Raw genomic sequence first — 20,786 nt, 5'->3', positions numbered from 1 at the left:
AAACAGACCATAAACCAGCCAAGTCGCTTCACTTCTCTCTTCTCTTGTATGGTCTCTCATCTGTAACATGGTTAAGATGGAGCTAATGATGGAGACCGCCACAAGGCTTAAGTACATACAGAGCTGCTAGAATACTGCATGAGAACAAGTATTAGCTATTGAGTACGAAACTAAAATATAAGACACTTCACTCATCCAAGCCATTTACTTTCACTGATAAGGAAACTTGAGTCAGCCAAGTTGGTGAGACCAAGTGCCAGAGCCAAAATTAGACTCAGAAATCTCTGCCTCCTGGCCTTATACTTAACTTTTGTCTTTTTTTTTTTTTCCCAAGAGAAACAAACACTCTAAGGAAAACAAAAACCAACAATCTAATGTACCTAAAAATCAAGGCAAGGAAGAGTGAGTTCTTCAGTTAACTTAAAAACCAAACCAAAGGTTTGCCGTAAACATTTTCCATACCTGAAGCCAGTCCTGTCAAGGTAACTACCAGCCATCCTGACCAGGCATCATATAGACTTTTTGTCATTTCCCATGCTGATTCCTTTTTTTTACTATTGATCTGAAATTAAAAATATTTGTTTCAATTTTAAACTGTATTTCTACAATTTTTTAGTTTAGTTTTCTCAAGTTATCACAACAAAGCTACAGAACTTTGAATACATAGAAGCAGAGCTTCAATCCCACTTGTAACAGCCAAAGACTCTTTCGTCACTATGTAAATCAGAAGAAAGTGTCCTCAACTGACTCGTGTGTGTGTGTGTGTGTGTGTGTGTGTGTGTGAGAGAGAGAGAGAGAGAGGAAGGGAGGGAGGGAGGGAGGGAGGGAGGGAGGGAGGGAGGGAGGGAGGGAGGAGGGAGAGATTAACAAGAAAGAGCTGGGCAGTGGTGGCACATGCCTTTAATCCCAGCACTTGATAAAAATAAGCATATTTTTGATAATATTAAATCATTTCAGAGTCTGTTATTCTTCTTGTTCCTCTGTTTGCACATAACAGTCATTTAATAAACACTTGCTAGGATGTTTTCAGAATAGAAACACTGTGTATGCACCAATCAACAAAAATACAGAAATTATCTAAATGTTTATCAATATGATATTGATCAAATAAGCTGTAAAGCATATAAAGATATAATATTACCTGTCACTATGTAAAGCAAATTAAAAACAATGTAAAGTATTTTACTCAGTAGTTTTCTGATACTTATACTATGATACTATCTAATAAAAATTGCCAATATGGACTAGATTAAAAAAATGGTTCTCAGAAGAAAAATCCACAAACAAACAAACAAACAAAAAGGCCCATGAAACCCCCTGAAGCTTTGCAAGAAAACTGTATGTGCCGTGAGTTAAATTCCCAGGACAAAACCTAGCCGACCTACCAACCGCTGTCCACATCTAATAATCCACACAGATCAGCAAATAGTATTTGCAAAATGATAATTTCATGTTAAGAAAGTATGTCCTCAAAGTTCGAGGTGAAGAAACGGATTTTATTGTAAGGAAAGGCAGTGTCGATGAAGACGACCTCGGAATGCACACGACAGCTACTCTTCTAGAACTCTTGCTATTTTATTCTACCAGGAAATAGCTATGATCATCTAAAATGGCTAGTGAAATACTCATAGCTTTTCAAACTATACTTGTGTGATGCTGGAATCCTTTTTTAATATTTAAGCAAAAAACATAACATTAGAATGCAAAAGCAGATATAAAAATCCACCAGTCTTATTAAGCCAGGCAATCACGAGGGGAAAACAAAAAACACAAAACTCTGCAAATACTTTTTTATTTTATAACATGTACTATCTTTATATAATATCAGTTAGGGTTACAAATAGTGTGTTTGTGGTCATAATTTTTAAGTGAATTAGTATTTTTAATGTTCTAAATTTTAGTACTTAACAGAGAACTATTAACTTATATAAACAAAAGTTTCTTGAGGTTTCTCAATACTTTTTCTAGTTCAAAGGACATATGAATAAAAAAAGAAAAAGAAAAAGAAAAAAAAAAAAGAATCGCTGGATGAGAACAGCCAGTTTGTGTGTTTCTTCTCAGCTAGCCTCAGGTCAAGAACAGCTGAACAATCCTCACTTTCATACAGAGCACAATCTATCGCAGCTTGCTTCACATAAAAACAGATACACCAACACAAAATATCATAACTAATTTGTATAAACTTATTTTTATAGTAAATTCCAGACAATAAATAAATAAGCTTTAAAAATCTGGAACTTTTATTTCAAAGAAATTTTCTTTCTCTTTTTGAAAAATGATGCTTTAGATTATAGCAATTTGTGCTCACTGCACTGTGGGATTTAGGGGTTGTTTTGTTTGAGACAGGTCTCCTACACCTCAGCTTCTTGGTTACTGAAATTACAGGCAAGCACGATAACACTTCAATTTTATTTATTTTCCCTCTAAGGGAAAAAAATGGGGGCTGGAGAGATGGCTCAGCAGTTAGAGCACTGGCTGCTCTTCCAGAAGACCCAGGTTCAATTCCTAGCACCCAGATGGCAGCTTACAACTGTCTGTGTCTCCAGTTCCAGAGAAGCTGGCACCCTCACACAGATATACATGCAGGCAAGACACCAATGCACATGAAATAAAAACAAATCATTAAAAAAAAAATCAAACACAAACAAACCCAGTGGCTTGCTACGCACACACAAAGCTTTATCCAGGATCTAATTTGAGAAGTATCTCAGCATTTATTGCTAAGAAAGGAAATGAAAAAAAAAAAAAAAAACAGCAAAATCCAACAAAACCTTTCTTTTCTCAGTACATTATCTTCCTTTTGCATTAGTCTTCTGCAACAGGGTTCTTTTTGCTTTAGCAGCTGACATGCTGAAAGCAAGTATCCTGGTGTCCTCACCCAACTCCTATGCTGCACTTCTCCCTTTCCTTCGTATTTTGTCTAATTTCTTTGTTTTTAAATTACCTCAAACAATTTCAGAAAGTACAGGGTATATATAAATAACTAAAAGAGATAAACCAAGACAAAGAGGGAAAATGTATCATGTATGACATGTCAAATATATTTTAATGCCTATCAATTTGGTGAACTGAGATCATTGGCAGAAGTGTAATTTTAAATGATCCATTTTGCACTACTGTTATAAAATACTGAAAACACTTACACGTCTGTGCCTTTCTCTGTCTTTACACTTCTCTCGAACCCAGTCAATAGTATGGAAATCATCGTATGTACCAACACCTGGGATCGGCTCATCCAAAAGATCCAGCAAGTGTGTAGAGCTATTAATGCTGCCTCCATTTGTCATTGTATAATGAGTTCCTGCAGAGCAAAACAGAAAAGAGAGCTTATTTTATAACTTAACAGTGAGTTTTGCAACTTCCTTACAAATTGGTTAAGTTACAAATGTCATCACACAAGCACTGAAAATACTGATTATCTAAAATTTATTTCTAATTTTGGATAAATTAAGGTAAAAGGGATACTCATGACCTTATACCAACAAGCAGCCCAATAGTCTCTGGTACTCTGGTCAAGAGGATTTTGTTTTTTTTGTTTTTGTTTTTGTTTTTTATTATGTATACAATATTCTCTCTGCATGTATGCCTGAAGGCCAGTAGAGGGCACCAGACCTCATTAAAGATGGTTGTGAGCCACCATGTGGTTGCTGGGAATTGAACTCAGGACCTTTGGAAGAGCAGGCAATGAATGCTCTTAACTGCTGAGCCATCTCTCCAGCCCCGGTCAAGAGGATTTTTGTGTGGATTACTACTATTTACCACTACCAAGGAAAAACTCCAGTTAGAATACAACTTGTGAAGATGATAAACAAAAATGATTTTCATCTGGTACAACACAAATAGTTGCTTTCTAGTAGGAAAGATAACTCTCAAATTATGAATTTTTTTATTGCTGCCTGTTGTTTCATTTCTTCCTGTCACAGACTATGTATATTTCTCTCACCTGTTTCCTGAACTGGTTCTTTTCATCATGCTGGCTCCTCATTAGGATTAAATAAATCTTTGACAAATATTTACAATATATTTTATATGTGTAAACAAACATAAAGAAGGTTCTGGGGTACTAAAAAGACAAAAGGGGAATTGAAGAAATACAAAGAGCTTTTACATATGAAAATAAGTTCAGCTGGGCAGCAGTGGTGCACGCCTTTAATCGCAGCACTTGGGAAGGAGGCAGGGGCAGGCAGATATCTGTGAGTTCAATGCCAGCCTGGTCTACAAGAGCTAGTAGGACAGGCTCCAAAGCTACAAAGAAACCCTATCTCAAAAAACTCAAAAGAGAAAGAAAGAAAAAAAGTTCATTCTAACGTATGCAAATTTTTAAGTTTATAAATGCACTGAGCTGCCAATTATGCAAAAAGGAGCCTTGACAAAAAGTTCATAATTTAAATATAAACCCTTTGGAAAGACAAATGAGAATGCCCTCCTAGGCTCATATATCCGCATACTTAGTCCCCATTAGAAGACTGTTTGGAAGAATTAGGAGAGGTGTTCTTGTTGGAGAAGGTGTGTCTGGGATGGGCTCTGAGAGTTTAAAAGCCCAGCCAAGCAGAGTCTCTTCTCTCTCTGCCTGTTACCAATGATCCCTCAGCTCTCAGCTATTGCTCCATTGCCATGACTGACCACTCCCCTCATGATAATGAACTAACTTGAATCTGTAAGCCAGCCCCAATTAAATGCTTTCTTTGCTAAGAGCTGCCTTGGTCATGATGTCTCTTCACAGCAACAGAACAGTAACTAAGACATATACAAATGATCTCAAGTCCACAAGTCCACTATTAGGATTTTTTCTTTAAGTTTTTATCTGTATAATCTTTGAATAAATTAAAAATGATGCACAGTGTGAGCAGAATTTTCTAAAACATGTTACAAAAAAACCCCAAAACCATAAATGCCAGAGTACTTATAATATGATCAAAAGTCAGCCAACAGTTAGAAGGCAAAGATTTGTGGCATGGAAGTCACATGGTTACAGCTACTTAACTCTGCCACAGTACCATACAATAAAGTAAAGAAACACATCGATGGATGAATAAGAAAGCATTCTGGGGCTGGAGAGATGGCTCAGCGGTTAAGAGCATTGTCTGTTCTTCCAAGGGTCCTGAGTTCAATTCCCAGCAACCACATGGTGGCTCACAACCATCTGTAATGAGGTCTGGTGCTCTCTTCTGGCCTGTAGGCATACATGTATACAGAATATTGTATACATAATAAATAAATTTAAAAAAAAAGATACATGCCACTGTACCTGGCAACTTTTAAAAAAAAAGAAAGCATTCTAACAAAAGTTTAAGAAACATGTAAAAATTGCTTTTAAAAATAGGATAAGAAAAAGATGAAGGGTAAGATTTATCACATTAGCCACAGTTTGGCAAACCCTAATCTACAGACGTTGTGCCAAAAAATAAATGTAAAATAAATAAAAACAAAAAACAAAAATGAGGTCTATTTCTTTTTCTTTGGCTTATAAGAACTAAGCAAATTTTCTAGATGACTTTGCTTTTCTGTCTTTCTGTTGTAAATTAACTTGTCCCCTTACAAGTAGAAATAAATAACCACAAGCATTTCATCAAATAAACTATCATGTGGCAACATCAGAGGCAGAAGTCTTCCCCAAACACTAGGTAACATGTCTGATGTCAGCAAGAGGTCCTCCTACATACACTGGGGGAGTGAAGAAAGAGTGGCAAAGGGTTTCCATGCCAGCCCAAACACGTTAGCAATGTTAAACCAACAGAACATACCATTTCTTCATCATTCAACTTTCCTAGAAACAGGTATGAAAATGTGAAAATCTACTTCCTTTTCCTTAGTAGAATTCTCTCATCTCCCTATGGAATACACTTGAATGTATTCAGGGTATAACATGTCTACAAAGAGAATAATATATTGATTTAGGTGTTCAGGCAGAACTGCTCCAAGAATAAACAATTTAGTGGTATTGGCTGACAGTTTAAAGATACAATCTCTGCACTGCAACGTTCATATTCATTTATATAAAACAAAAACTGTATTTAAAGCTTTACATTCTTCTATTTTGATAGAAGCTACTTTAAAGCTATACATTTTCAGAAGAAAAGTCATTTATCAAATTATAAAAGTATTTGTGACATCTCAACAAATATAAGACTATCTACTTTGCTTTCTTTTTTGTTTGTCTGTTTTGTTTTGAGACAGGGTTTCTCTGGGTAGCCCTGGCTGTCCTGGAACTTGTTTTGTAAACCAGGCTGGCCTCAAACTCACAGAGATTCACCTGCCTATGTCTCCCAAGTACTAGGATTAAAGGCATGAGTCTCCACCACCATCCAGCACAAATGTACTTCCTTATTTGGGAAAAGCATGTACTTTCTCTAAATTTTACTCTTAATATAATTAAAAATATAGTACATTCATACATGTTTTATATTTATGGAAAATGTTATGATTTATATAACCTGGTATATTTAATGCAAATGTGAAGAACAAAACACAGAACGAACTAATGTGGTAAAATGCTAAGATTTCTGGAATTCAGATAAAGCATGGAGGACTCTTTGTATTAATTTTCACTTCTGTAAGTCTGAAAATTCTTTTTTTCTTCAATGCTGAGGATTGTGGATGCTAAGTGCCCTGAAATTATTTGAAGAATCTACTACAGGGATAAAGAACTAGCTCAATCAGTAAAATAGCTTTCGTGTACACAAGAAAACTTGAGTTCAGATCTCAGAAGCTACCTAAAAACCCAGGTGCAGCAGTGAAGTATTAGGGAAGCACAGACAAGAGGATCAATCTCTGGGGCTTGCTGGCTAGTTATTCTAGTCAATTAGCAAGTTCCACGCTTAGTGAGAAACCCTGTTTCCCACTCAAAGGGACAAAAAGAGGAGAATTATAAAGACAAGAAAACTACTGGAAAAAATGTACAAAGATACAAAAGTATTGACTGCCCTTCCAAAGAAACCAAATTTGGTTCCCAATAAAATCACCTGTAACTCCAGATTCAGAAGGATCCAATGTGCTTTTTTGGCTTCTGCAAGTAGTCACAGACATGTGACACACACTCATGCAGACAAAGACACACAAAAATAAATTAATAAATTCATGGATGGATGGATGGATGGATGGATGGATGGATGAATCTTTAACAAATAATGAAGTGGAAATTGACTGAGGAAGATATCACACATCAATGTCTGGCCTTCACATGTAGTTGCACACACACATGCACAAATAGAATGTATGCACTATACAAACATCTCATGCATACATAAGTCAACTATTAAATGTTCTACAAGCTCCAATACTTTCGTCCCCTGTATAGCCCTTCTCTGAATGGAGCTAAAGAGCTAGAGACTTGTAGTTTCACTATTTTTCTATGCAAAACTCAGAACTTACATACCCTTCAGCATGCATATACAACAGTACATCACCAGAACCATGAAAAGCATTTCTAAACTATCTGTCTTGAAGATAGGCATATAGAATAGCTATTTCTCCAATACACTAGTGAACTAGAAAGTAGAAAAGGATTGCTGTTTTCACTTTTATGAAATAGGAAAACAGGAGCACAACAAACACTTATATTCGTAATCACATGTTTTGGATTTACTCTATGGAAACTATTCTAACTTGCCAATTCACAAAACTATGCAGCAAATCAAAACTTCTAAAAACCAAAACTTTTCAAGAATTCAAATATTTTCTTTAGTATGGGATAACTCTAAACGGTTTGTATGTACTTTGTTCCACCAAACACACACACAAACTAAATCATTAAAAAGAAGAGGAGGAAAAGACACTTTAGCCTACTCAAATACATCATAGAGATGCAAACACACCCCACATGTACAGTAACTTTAAGAGTATATTTCCTAGCCGGGCGGTGGTGGCGCACGCCTTTAATCCCAGCACTCGGGAGGCAGAGGCAGGTGGATCTCTGTGAGTTCGAGGCCAGACTGGTCTACAAGAGCTAGTTCCAGGACAGGCTCTAAAAAAGCTGCAGAGAAACCCTGTCTCAAAAAACCAAAAAAAGGCCGGGCGGCGGTGGCGCACGCCTTTAATCCCAGCACTCGGGAGGCAGAGGCAGGCGGATCTCTGTGAGTTCGAGACCAGCCTGGTCTACAAGAGCTAGTACCAGGACAGGCTCCAAAGCTACAGAGAAACCCTGTCTCGAAAAACAAAACAAAACAAAACAAAAAAAAAAAAGAGTGTATTTCCTAACATTGGCCATAGTCGTAAAGCATTTCAAATGTGTCATTTCTTTGTATACAGTTAATAGCAATAGATGTATATGTGTATAAAAGGTTTTAATTACATATGCCAAAATGAGATAAACGGAAATCAATTACATGTATATTAAATCTTTTAATAAGTAACAGATTAAACAACATTACCTTTCAACATCATCTTACACATGAAGTAGACAAGTTTAGATACAAACTGAAGTTCTCTTAGAGTACACTCTTTTACACTAAAACAATATTTCAAGAGTTGGCTAATATAATATGGCTTTTCTAAGATTAATATATACAAATAAGCTCTGGAAAATAAAGAGGTCTTCAAGGTTAAAAGACATTGTTCAGACCTCTGAGCTTCCTTGATTATGCCTGCCTTTGTCTTCAGCAAAAAATGCCTCTTACAGGGCTGGAGAGGTGGCTCAGTGGTTATGGGCAATGCCTGCTTTTCCAGAGGTCCTGAGTTCAATTCCCAGCAACCACATGGTAGCTCACAACCATCTATCCTCTTCTGGCCTGCAGGCATACATGGAGGTAAAAGGTTATACACATAATAAACAACTCTTAAAAAATTAAAAATATGCCTCTTACAACTGAATTTTATTAACCTAAACTTACAGGGTGCCCTCCTTTGCTTTTCTGTAAAGACAGTAATGGAGGTGTAGGAAAATACCTTTTGGAACTGTGAATGAAGTTCCATGACCATTATTTCCTCATCCTGACCACATACTTCCCCTGAATATCAGAGACAAGTATTACCAGGGAAAAAAGCAGAACACTAAAAAAGTTAGTATTATTGGGGCTAGAGAGATGGCTCAGTACCGAGAATCACTCACAGCTCTTGCAGAGAACCTAAGTTCAGTTCCCAGCACCCACACAGAAGCTCACAGCCATATGTGATTCCAGGTCCAGGGTTTATGATGCTCTCTTCTGGCCCCTGCAGGGATTGCATACATGGGGTACACATACAAACATGCATGCAAAACACTCATATATATAAAATAAGAATAAATAAATTTTTATTCAATATTATTTCCAAGTTTCAAATTAAGAATTCTGAAAGCCATACAAAAAAGAAAATCATAAAAGCAAATACTTCGAGCAAAAAGGATGATTTTTCTAGAATTTAAAAGTCTATAAGGAAAATAAATGGCTTAGAATTTCTGCAAGGAGCCATATGAGGAACCCATCTTGCTCTATTACTTGAGATGTGCTGAGGAAAGATGGGAGAGAACCAAGTAAACAAGAGTCAGACTCGTGATTGGCTTCAGCCTTTTCCATTTCCTGTAAGTGAAATATACAGGCTATATCTACTTATAAGCTGGCCATATTAGTTTACACAATGAGTTTTTCATTCATGCTTTCTGGAAGTCATATCATTAACTGCACACACATACTACTCTTGATGAGTTGTTTAATATATTTTCTATAATGTACTATAACTTAAACATTTAGATCATTTTGACCATTGCAAACAGTATCTGAATTATATGTATATCTTGGTTATCTTTTCCAATTAACTTCAACTTTTCCTTGTCCCCATTTTCAAAACCCACTCGCAAATATTAAAATGGTTAAATAATCAAGTAATTATCCTCATCAAAGGGGCACTGTGTGTAAAAGGTCCGTATTAATATAGTACAATTAGTGTCCCTTTACTTCTCTTCCAGGATCACATCTTCAGCTTTTTAAAGAAAACTTTTACCCCATGAAGTCTGCAGTCTTGATCTGGAGATCTATCAGATACATGCCTCAGTCAAGAAAAAAGTGTAGCTTGCCTTCCAAGCACTAGGCACTGGATTTCAACTATCTGAGGGACAGATGGAAGAGAAAAGAAGGAAAGGAGGGAGAAACAGAGAGAATGAAAGATGGGAGTGTTCTTCAAAAATGGCTGCTGGATATATAAATTTCAAACAGACTGATACAAAAAAAAAAAATGAAACCAATTCATTTTAACAGCTAAACTATCAAATGGAGTAAGCTTGCTCCTGCTGCTTGAATTCCAAGATATAAACTATGTTAAAGACCAATCCCCCCATGAGCCTGCAAAACACACACACACACACACACACACACACACACACACAGAGAGAGAGAGAGAGAGAGAGAAAGAGAGAGAGAGAGAGAGAGAGAGAGAGAGAGAATGTTAAAGACCAATCCCCCCATGAGCCTGCAAGACAGACAGAAAGAGAGAGAGAGAGAGAGAGAGAGAGAGAGAGAGAGAGAGAGAGACTTCTCTGGAGGTTTGCCCACCAAATATTTGTGCCTGCAAATCTAATATCTACTTATAGTTACCAGTTAAAATTCAGTAACAAAAAGTCTGGACAAATATTTTCCTCCAGAGGAGCCTAGAAAAGAAATCCCATGGCCTTAATATACATTGGTGTTAGGTTTTAGAGAATCAAATTCCAACTTTGTCACCTATTAGCTTTGTGAACCAGCACACATTACTTATTAACTTCTTAGCCCATAGGTCCATTCTGTCAGCCACTCTTAGCTTAGAGGCCAGTGTGTAGACCAGAAGCAGGTAAGTAATAAAAAAGATTAATATTTGACAGATAAGAGGAAATAAAAAATACAACCTTTAATTTTGTTCAAATGTTTTGGCGTCTAAGACTTCACTAGAGTGTATTATATTATGATATTCAACTAATATGATCAAATCATATAGCACTAATCTTAACCCAAAACATTGACAATATGCAAAAGAGAAAGGAAGGAAAAAAGTATCTTCTACATTTAGGCAAGGAATTCTTCAACTGTAGAGGTGGTGGGCAGAAGTCTCAAATTTTTAACTAATAATGATTATGCTAATACATAAACAAAAGCAAGTCGCTGAGAAGTATAATCAACAACATAATTGGGGCAATTTCACAGTTCAAATACCAGCAACAGTGAAAGACTTCACTGAGTAGAAAAACTACTCGGTTAATGAACTGTGGAATGGCCTGCAAGTGACTTCAGGATTAACCATAAAGAAGGCTTTTCAGTGGCTTTTCATTCTTCTACAGCCATAGAACCGGATAACACTCAGACGCCCATGAAAATAAAATGCATTAGTTACTAGTTATCTGTAACCTAAACACTTATCTGTAGAAAATTTAAGTCTAGCTGCTCATTGAAGAAACATTTCTAACAGAGAAAGAATAATCTTTTCAACAAATGATCCTGAGGATAGCTATCCATGCAAAAGAATGAAACTAGACCTCTACCTCACACACACACACACACCTGAACAAAAACTCAAATTGATCGAAAACAAAAATTAAGATTACCTAAAAATGTATAAAACCCTTAGAAGAAAATATGAGTCCTGTGACCTTTACTAATTAGGCAATTAGTAAGACCTCCTGGCACTTGTTGAATTCAGACGTGCAACAGTTTTCTTAGTACAGTTCTTCCAGTACAACACTGTAAGACAAGAATTATTCTCCATCTTGCCGGGCGGTGGTGGCGCACGCCTTTAATCCCAGCACTCGGGAGGCAGAGGCAGGCGGACCTCTGAGTTCGAGGCCAGCCTGGTCTACAAGAGCTAGTTCCATGACAGGCTCTAGAAACTACAGGGAAACCCTGTCTCGAAAAACCAAAAAAAAAAAAAAAAAAAAAAAAAAAAAAATTATTCTCCATCTTATAAATTTGAAAAACAAGAATAGAAGACTATGAAACAAGATCGAAGTCACAACGTAAATAAGTAGTGGAATAAGTACCCAAACCTATGCACTTTCATTCCAGAGTCGCTGCTCCTGTATTAGTAGGTAAAAAATAATTCCATGATTGGTAAACTTATGTTTTACAGTAAGTGGACACCTTTGTCAAGAGTAGGTTCTGAATGGTTAGTCAATGATTAATTCCTAAGCATACCTGCTTCTGTACTTAGCCTATGGAAAACCCTAGTCATAGCAATCACTATGGGAACTCTGCCTTACTTCCAGGCTCCAGATCACTTTTTACTGTATTGTTTAAAATGCTACAGTAAAAAGTGTTATGGGCTGAAAGGAGCCTCAGTGATTAGAGAGCCCAGATCACAAGCAAAGGGACCAGTGTCTGGGTATCTCGAGCCCAATAAATGCCAGGTAGGCAGTGCAACTGGTTTGTAATTCGAGTCTTGGAGACAAGAAATCATAAAAGCACGGGGGCTAGTGAGACTAAACCTACCTGTTGTTAGTTCAGACACCAATAAAGATTGCCCCAAATTAACAAGCATGGTCAAGGGAGACTCCTAAATTACCTCTAACCCCCATACTCACATAGACACACGTATACATGTCCACGCACACACATGCGCGCACATACGATAAAAAGAGAACATGTGTACTGATAGTCATGAGCAGTGTTTTGCCCTCAGAACACACATTCCAAATCTGCGATGATAATGCATTCCCACTTTCCCCCTCAGGCTGCTCAAGACTGGCCTTCCACCACAGAAAGACACCTCTACTTACACAAATCAGAATATGCCTCTAGGTGTAACGCAGAAGCTAGTCTGTACGCTTGTGACTGTCGTCTACAGCATTCCTCACTGACACACTTACAGGTACATAACGAAATAAAATCAAAGTTCAATAAATGATACTATTTCGTAAGTAGTGATTTTTTTCACTTTTTGTTTTATCTTTTAAAAAATACTGGTCAATTTCATAACCAACAATTTAAACCTAAAGGCTGATGCAAAAGTAGAAAATAATAAGTATCAAGATTATCTACTTTCCCATAAATTAATATTCTTTATATACCTCCTGCTAGTTTTCAACATACAGTTGTTGAGCTGTATTAAATAAAAAAATTACAAACTGTTACATCTTTCTTACACTGAATTCAGGAATAAATTCTGTAGTTATACAAAAAGCAACCTAATGTTTTTCTCACAGAAAAACACTAAAATGGCATTCTTTCAGAAAAAGGTAAACATACCATTGCTTAATAAGATTGTCATTTCTTACTTCTGCACCAATTTACAAAGCTATGAAGGTGAACTTGGCATTCCCACTGACATTCACTGACATTACATATTGCTATCAGAGCAGACAAACATAAAGCATAACACCAGCATTATGAAGAAAGACAGAAATCCATGTTTAGGTGTTCCCTGCCACAGAGTTACTTCCGTCTTGAGAGCAGCGGCTGCAGCCATGCCTGTTCTCTCCCTCTGGGAGTTTACTGATAAAGAGTGGTCATCCTGGTAAGGGAAGAGAGGTAACTGCTGTAGGTTGATAACTGAGGTCCCAGGGTTTCGGTAAATTAAACAAGCAATGGCAAGGGCTGCCAATGTGACTCAGTTGGTAGCTATTTACTTAGCATGCACAAATCCTAAATTTGATCTCCAGCACTACATAAACCGGTCATGGTGTACACACCTGTAATCCCAGCACTTGGGAGGTAGAAGATCAGACGTTCAAAGTCATCATCAACGACCTTTCAAGTCCTAAACCAGACTGGACCACATGAAACTGTTTCAAAAGATAAAAACTGTGCCAAGCTTGGAGCTCTGTAGTGAGTAAGGATTAGTGAGATGGTGGCTAGATCAATGACGGAATAAACGAAATATAGAAGTATATGATCTGAAATTTTGCTCAGTCATCTAGTCACATGTAAGTACTTAAACCACAAAGACTTAGAAGCTTATACAAATCCAAAAGAAGGCATACAATTAACCGGTAGCAGTGCTGAGCCCATTGCCTATTCAATGTACTCGTTAGTTCTCTATTGTGTTGCCACCTCAACATAAAAGACAGTGGCCTTACATAGATACAGTAGATAAAAGAGGTAGATAAAAGTTCCTACGCATATTGGAAGCAGGTTAAACATTCACTACTGATGTCTGTATATACAATGTTATGTATACAGCATCAGAACAAATAGTAAAATTTGCAAAAAGAAAAAAAGCTGAAGCATACTTTGATCTGAGTTGTAAAGGAAAGAAGACATACACACACACCACACACAAAAAACCTACACATATCAATTAAAACTCAAAATTAAAATTTGAAAGTATAATTTAGGCTCCTATGAAGCCTATAAAGGTATAAAGTAAAAACCTCAATGCAAGAAAAATGTCAAAATTACAAATTTAGTATATGTGGTAAGAAGTCTGCTCACATCCTGAAAAATGAATATAAAAGGCATTTCTGATGTAGGATAAGCCATAAGATTACTTAAAATGAATCACAGTAAAGTGTTTGTTGATTATTTTAGAAAATAGAGTTAGAAATAGTGAAATGATCAGGATTTTTTTTGAAAATTTAAAATTGAAATACTATGGGCAATATACATCAAGCAACAGGATCTTGCTTATAACAGTGTTTGAAGACAAAAAATAGTGCAAAACAAAGCATCGCTAGGATGAAATAATTTATTTTTCCTTTGTTTTAGCCAGAAGCCTATAGGATGCCCTTTTGACAACAATAATATATTTTATTTTCTGGATTCCAAAAGTTGTACAAAAAGTGGAGAATTATGTTTTCAGGAGAGAGGAAGAGCAAACCCACTCACCAAGTCTCACAGGCAGGGGAGACTGAAATCCATCCTCTCTTCACTGCCCTCTTTACTGTACGTCATAAAACTGGGCTATAAGCTTTGATGCAACCGAATTAATCATCCTCTGACTAGCTCTCTCCTCCTGACTGCATTTCTTCATTCTTATTCTCTTCACCACCATGCCTGGCAAATTCCCTTGTTCTTGGGAAATGGCCTACTTACTTAGTAACGCATGCCAAGGGGAACTTGTTTCTTCCTCTCCTAAAGAGCCACAGAAGATTCAGTCTAACAGCAGTTCAAAGAAATTAACATCCTTGACCATTTTTTTTTCAGTATCAAAGCCCTAAGGCCCCACCAGACTAAAGCGCATGTCACCTGAGGTTTGTACACGGACTGGAGAAGAATACCTTATGATGGGCAGGGTCAAATTATGTGAATCAAACTGTTAAGTTTTAGCTACTAATATTACTACTGTAGCTATCAACAGTCTCCACAGTGCCTACTTGTAATTTATATAAACACAGAGCTTCATAAGTAATTCAAATAAAACAAACGGCAGTCAATGTTTTCAAAGGTTTTTTTACATGGAGTAAATGGAATGTTAAACCTGTCCCGACCAACCCCACAAAAATGTCCAGGAACTGCTGAGTTGGCTCGGTACATTAAGAATTACTATGAAGTCTGACAAACGCGTTTGATCCCCGGGGCCCACAAGTGGAAAGAGAGGTACTCATTTTCCACAAGTGTCTCCATGCACATGTCATGGCACACGTGACCACCTCCCTCCTAACACACACAAAGAAAATAAATTTAATAAATACAATTTTAAAAAATCAAAACTACAAAAAAGGATCAGCAGATGAAAGGAATTCAACCCCAAAAAGATTTAAATGTCATAAAAAAAAATGAAGAAAAGCAACATAAGTGAATAAAACTAGCAGTACAAATAAATCAAGTTTTTTTCTTCCTAAAAAAAAGAAAGCAACAAATTATGAAAACCTGGTTATTTCTACACAGCAAATTTACTCCCAAAGATGGCTATTTCTAAAACATAATTTTAATCTCTAAACAATTATATATAAAGATTTCTATTTTGAACCTACTTGTTCTTCTAGTCACTAAAATACACACTAAAAAGTTATTATTTTATTTTTATTCTTTATTCATTTCTTTTATGCACATTATTTTACTTATTTATTCTATTCATTATTCATATTTATTCCACCTTGAAAAGTGGTGTTTAAGTCCAATAATTATCATAGAGCTAACTCCTGGCTCCAGCTGGACTAAACATACCCAAGCTGACTTTACCAACACCCTCTACAAGTTTATACTTTCAATTTTGCCTAAAGATCCATCTCTAATTTTGTCCTCATGGGGAAGCTGATTCACGTTCCTTTTTTTTTTATTTTATTTTTTATTTTTTGGTTTTTCGAGACAGAGTTTCCCTGTAGTTTCTAGAGCCTGTCCTGGAACTAGCTCTTGTAGACCAGGCTGGCCTCGAACTCAGAGGTCCGCCTGCCTCTGCCTCCTAAGTGCTGGGATTAAAGGCGTGCGCCACCACCACCCGGCTGATTCACGTTTCTTGATTGAAATTACTTTCCTGTCCAAATCACCAGATCCTTTGTGCTGATCTATGGTTCCAAAGGGTCATAAATTACAGAAAACACACACATTCTCACCCATAGACACTGGGGCACTACAGTGTGGTCTTAAAGCGAAGAAATAACTGGCTTGTATTGTAAACACATATCGTTTCCTAAAACCATCAGCTTATATTGACAGAGAAAGTTTCATCAAAGAATGGGGACGACATCTGAGCTTCTAAGAGTGGTTTAAGGCCTTCATGAGGATGCCTGGAAAATTAAGTCACAGAATTTCTTTTTTCCGTTTCTCTCTTGGTAATATCTATATGTCTAGTTTATCATTACTAACAAATGGATGTTGTCATCGCTTAGAGAAAGTATGGCCTGTCTGGTTTTCCCATGTAAATACTTAACAGCAAATAATGTGACATTTGAATAATCACTGTTCAATAAGAGTATTACTAGAAACCTGATGATAGGAATAAAGAGAAAGGAAAACAAGGAAAAACAAAAAAGCAACAACTTCAGGGAGTAAAAAGTTATAAAAAATTATCCTTTATACTTTTAGTTATTTTCTCAAATGTTCTAACATTATGTATATGTATATATTTAATATTATATAAATGGAAATAGTATACAAAAAACTCATAAAGGAAAGCACAATATATGGGACACAATATTTAAATAGTTTTTTCTCAAAATATAAAAAGCAACCTTTTACTAAACACAGAATTCTACAGACAAATATTGCAACTGTTCAGAATCTAATTATTGTTCTCCAGGCACAATATAACCAGCAAGTAAATCCTAAATTCTATGGAACTTAAAACCATTATCAGGCTACAAAATGTACTTTAAATTTGCCTGTTTACCTTGTAAACACTAATAAACATTGGGATTTAACCATAAAATTTATAACATCAAGCAAATAACTCAAACTAATATGGCTCATACATGAAGTCAACTAGCCAAAGAATGTTTGTCGAAGTTCATTTATTTCTAGAACAACAAATGCTAACTAGTCTTTTTTAAAATTAATCAGTTTAAGAAAATGAGCAAAAGAGCAGTTTAATTAACTAACACTTAATTAGTTTTAAGGAGACCAAGGCAGAGCCTGCCAAAAGATGAACACCATTACACTGAGTGCTCATCTGTTTTCAAAACACTGACTTACATTCTGGATGCATAAAAAAAAAAAAAAGCTCTAAATTGTTTTTTCCTATCAAGTTGTACAAGATGCCTATGGGAAACAATACAGTATGTCATAAGACATTAAATGAAAAAACATGCTAAATCAAAAAATTGTTCTTTCCTGCTATTTTTAAATGTTATAAAATACAACTAGAAGCTTTTACTATTACGCTGTGGTGCAAAGTCTACACGGTAATTGGCAGCAGCCAAAACAGAATGGTATACTGGCCCTCGATTTCACTGTGTAAACTAAAGAAAATATAAGTTTCCAAAGAAAGAAAAACACTACTTTGCAGGTGTCAACCAACCAGCAGGACTTTAGCTAGTGTAAAAGCAGTTTATTTCTGAAGTAAACGGAGAGAATTTTCACACAGAAGATGGAGTCTGAGCCCTACGTGATCTGAAGCAGCGCTAATCTGCACAGAGCAAACAATCAGCGAGGCCCGGCCCTGCTGGGAAGGTCGCATTCTCCCACACCAACCAGGCAGGGCAACTAAGCAGCACACTGCAGCAAGACAACAGACAGCCTGTTCTCAGAACCGCCCGCCCAGCCGCATGCACGACAACCCACAGAGGATTCAGAGCAAGGGGATGCTCTTACCTCTTTTATGTAATTCCCTCAAGGGAATATTGTCTCCTCCCCCGTCATAAGGCAAATAGGGATCGGAAGAAGCATCCATGATCAGAATTTTTTAAAAAAGAAAAAAAGAAGAAGAAAACAAGAGAAGCTTGCTAGATTAAAAATACGGTGGCATTTTTCCTCCCCCTGCTACAGCAGGCAAGGAGATGCCATATTTGATGCGGTTGGAACTGTATAGTTCGACTGGCTGAAGCAACTGGGTTCTTCCACAGTGGATGATGTCATCAAAGGGAAATTATTGCAGCCTGGTTGCTAGTGGCTACAATCTAGCCCGGCTTAGAGGCAGCACAGCCTTCTTAATCAGGTCCTGCTGTGTACGATGACTAAGCGCCAAGTATAACAGACGAAACTGGTTTGAGAAATTTAAAGCGCTCACAACGTAGTTTCAATAGTGAGATGGTAGAAACATTTATTTTTATTTTAAGAAAATAAAAGACATAAAAAGGTAATTCTAGATGCAAACAATGACTTTTTTCATGTCTAATATAGGAAAACAAAATCAACACTAAAAGGGTATGGTTTACAAATGTGCTAATTTGCATAAATTCATGAGTCATAACAGTGAAAACTAAAACATACAAACAAGTTTCTCCAGAGCCTTGGCTTTAAGATTATACTTAATATTCTTTTAATCCTTTTAGGGAAAATGTAAATGCTGCGTCACTGAGTTGAAGGAATGGTGTTTTACCCTTTACTAATCCCCCCCCCCCCCAGCAGACTCCAGCTCCCTTCCTTCAACCCCTAGGAAAAAGGCGAAAACTTACAGTATACTAGGGACTCTTCCATATGCAAAAACAGTTGATTATGTAGGAGACTTTCTGTTTTGTTCTGTTTTCTACCTTCAGAAGATTATGTGCTTAAGAAAGACTTTATTAGTAAAATGTATACCAAAGTTAGCTACTCCCACTGTCTCTTTTAAGTTTTTTAAGTTTAATTTCAAGTTTAGGAATGTAACTTTTTGTTTTGAAAACAGCATTCCAAACATAACTAGTGCTCATGTGTGACAGGGGCTCAGAGAATCTTCTAGGGTGAGTCCTCTGAATGGAGCCGTCTTCTAGAAGGCCTGTCATGCAGCACACGTGTTAAATAAAAAGGATGACAATCCACCATGGAAAAGCCTCTAGGATCTGCTCCAACTCTGTATCTGAAAACGTCAGGTAAGAAGATCTGTTTGCTTAGCCTAGTGTTTTCAGTGATCCTGGAGTCTTTGCTCTCCCAACTTTGTTAAGGTAAATAGGTTTCTATATTTCAAAAGCTTGAAATTCAAACAGCTTCTTACAAAAGTCCACATGGAATTTGGAAGTCAAGACTCAGGAAGAGAATCCAGACCAGAACTAGTATGATAGACAGGGTATTATATTTACTTAACCCTGATGTGAGCAATCCACATTTAAAACAGGAATGGAAATGGTATTTTTTTTTTCTGTGCTTTTCAAATTCTCTTTGAAAATTATATTTTAAGCAAGGAAAGCTTTGACAAAAGTCAATTTTATTAAATTAACTTAATGTAAATTTGGTCACTTGATGTTCTTTGGCATAATATATACTGCACAGCACTCACAGTCAGCTCACCTGTATGAGACTATTTCTTTATAAGTCTTATATGCCTTATCAAACCATGAAAACCCTTCCTACAAACTTCCCTGGTATCTGGGCACACTCTCCACACTTGGTCATAAAGAATGAAGAGGACAGTACTAAAGAAGAAATATCATATCAGAAATGCTGACAATACCAAATAAATTTTGTAGCCATATTGACTTTTCAAGATAAAACATTACGTGCATATGATATACATGCATATAGTATTCTGCCAGCATTTGCACAGAGGTAGTTTTAGAATGAGACAAAGTTTATTTCACAGCTGTTATCCCTAAGCAATGAGGCAGAAGAGGAAAGTTGGGCTTTCACTCAGCAGTTACCACTTAGACATCAGTTTAATTGAGAAGATTAGGATGCTGAACCCAAGGCCTCCTGCGTGCTGAACAAATGCTCTGGTACTGGGTTGCATCCCTAGCACTTCGTCATCACAAATAGATTACTTTTATAATAATGAATGTGAAGGATTTTTTTTATTTCAAAAGCAAATTGTTCATGCCTAACAGGACTCACAGAAGACATTTTCTCTTTAGACATATTTGGAAACACCAGGCACTAACTTTAATTTACAGTGAGCCCTCTTCCCTAAGAGAACACCAAGGAGGGGAAAGATACAGCAAGGCTTTCAGAGGCAATCCACTAAAGCTACACAGATGGCTGCAGAGTTCAAACCACTAAACAAACAAACATTGAGAAGTTAAGAAGTAAACCCTACAATCAACTGAAATGACCACAGTTCTATGATATTCATACCTCATAAAGGTTTAGAATCCCCAGCTAGCAAATACACTTTCCAGTCACACTTTAGAAAAGGACAAGGTACACTGGAAGGTGAAGCAGGAGGACTGTGACCAGGTAATTAAAATAAATTATAATTAAGGTGTGGTGGAAGGGAGGGGAGCAAAAGCTAAAAGTCCAGAATTCTTAAACGTGGCATGCAGGTAAGGCTCAAGGGGGAAACTCCGAAGAACTCAAATCACGGACTGAGTAGATAGCACACACAAAACTTGCCAACCCCTTTCTAGTCAAACACATCCTAGATTCCAGTCTCAACGTGATCTGGAAGTCTGGATAAATCAGACTATT

At 36.7% G+C, this 20,786-nt stretch overlaps 1 protein-coding gene across 7 annotated transcripts in view; it reads right to left on the bottom strand.

Annotated features, from left to right (window-relative positions):
* The window catches only part of Clcn3 (chloride voltage-gated channel 3), an 81,015-nt gene that overhangs the window by 28,973 nt on the left and 31,256 nt on the right, over positions 1–20,786 (bottom strand). For 4 of the 7 annotated variants that reach the window (XM_038325948.1, XM_038325951.1, XM_038325952.1 and 1 more), the window contains 2 exons: positions 3,144–3,301; positions 463–562 (listed from right to left, as the gene is read on the bottom strand). In XM_038325948.1, coding sequence (XP_038181876.1) covers positions 463–562; positions 3,144–3,301 — 258 coding nt within the window. Of the gene's footprint in view, positions 1–462; positions 563–3,143; positions 3,302–5,744; positions 5,767–18,062; positions 18,172–20,786 lie in introns of those variants that run through there. The other 3 variants (XM_038325950.1, XM_038325954.2, XM_038325953.1) reach the window with 3 other exon arrangements.

Source organism: Arvicola amphibius, chromosome 4 (genome assembly GCF_903992535.2).
Source record: "Arvicola amphibius chromosome 4, mArvAmp1.2, whole genome shotgun sequence".
Taxonomy (NCBI): Eukaryota; Metazoa; Chordata; class Mammalia; order Rodentia; family Cricetidae; genus Arvicola; species Arvicola amphibius.
This window is presented reverse-complemented; position numbering and strand designations above follow the sequence as displayed.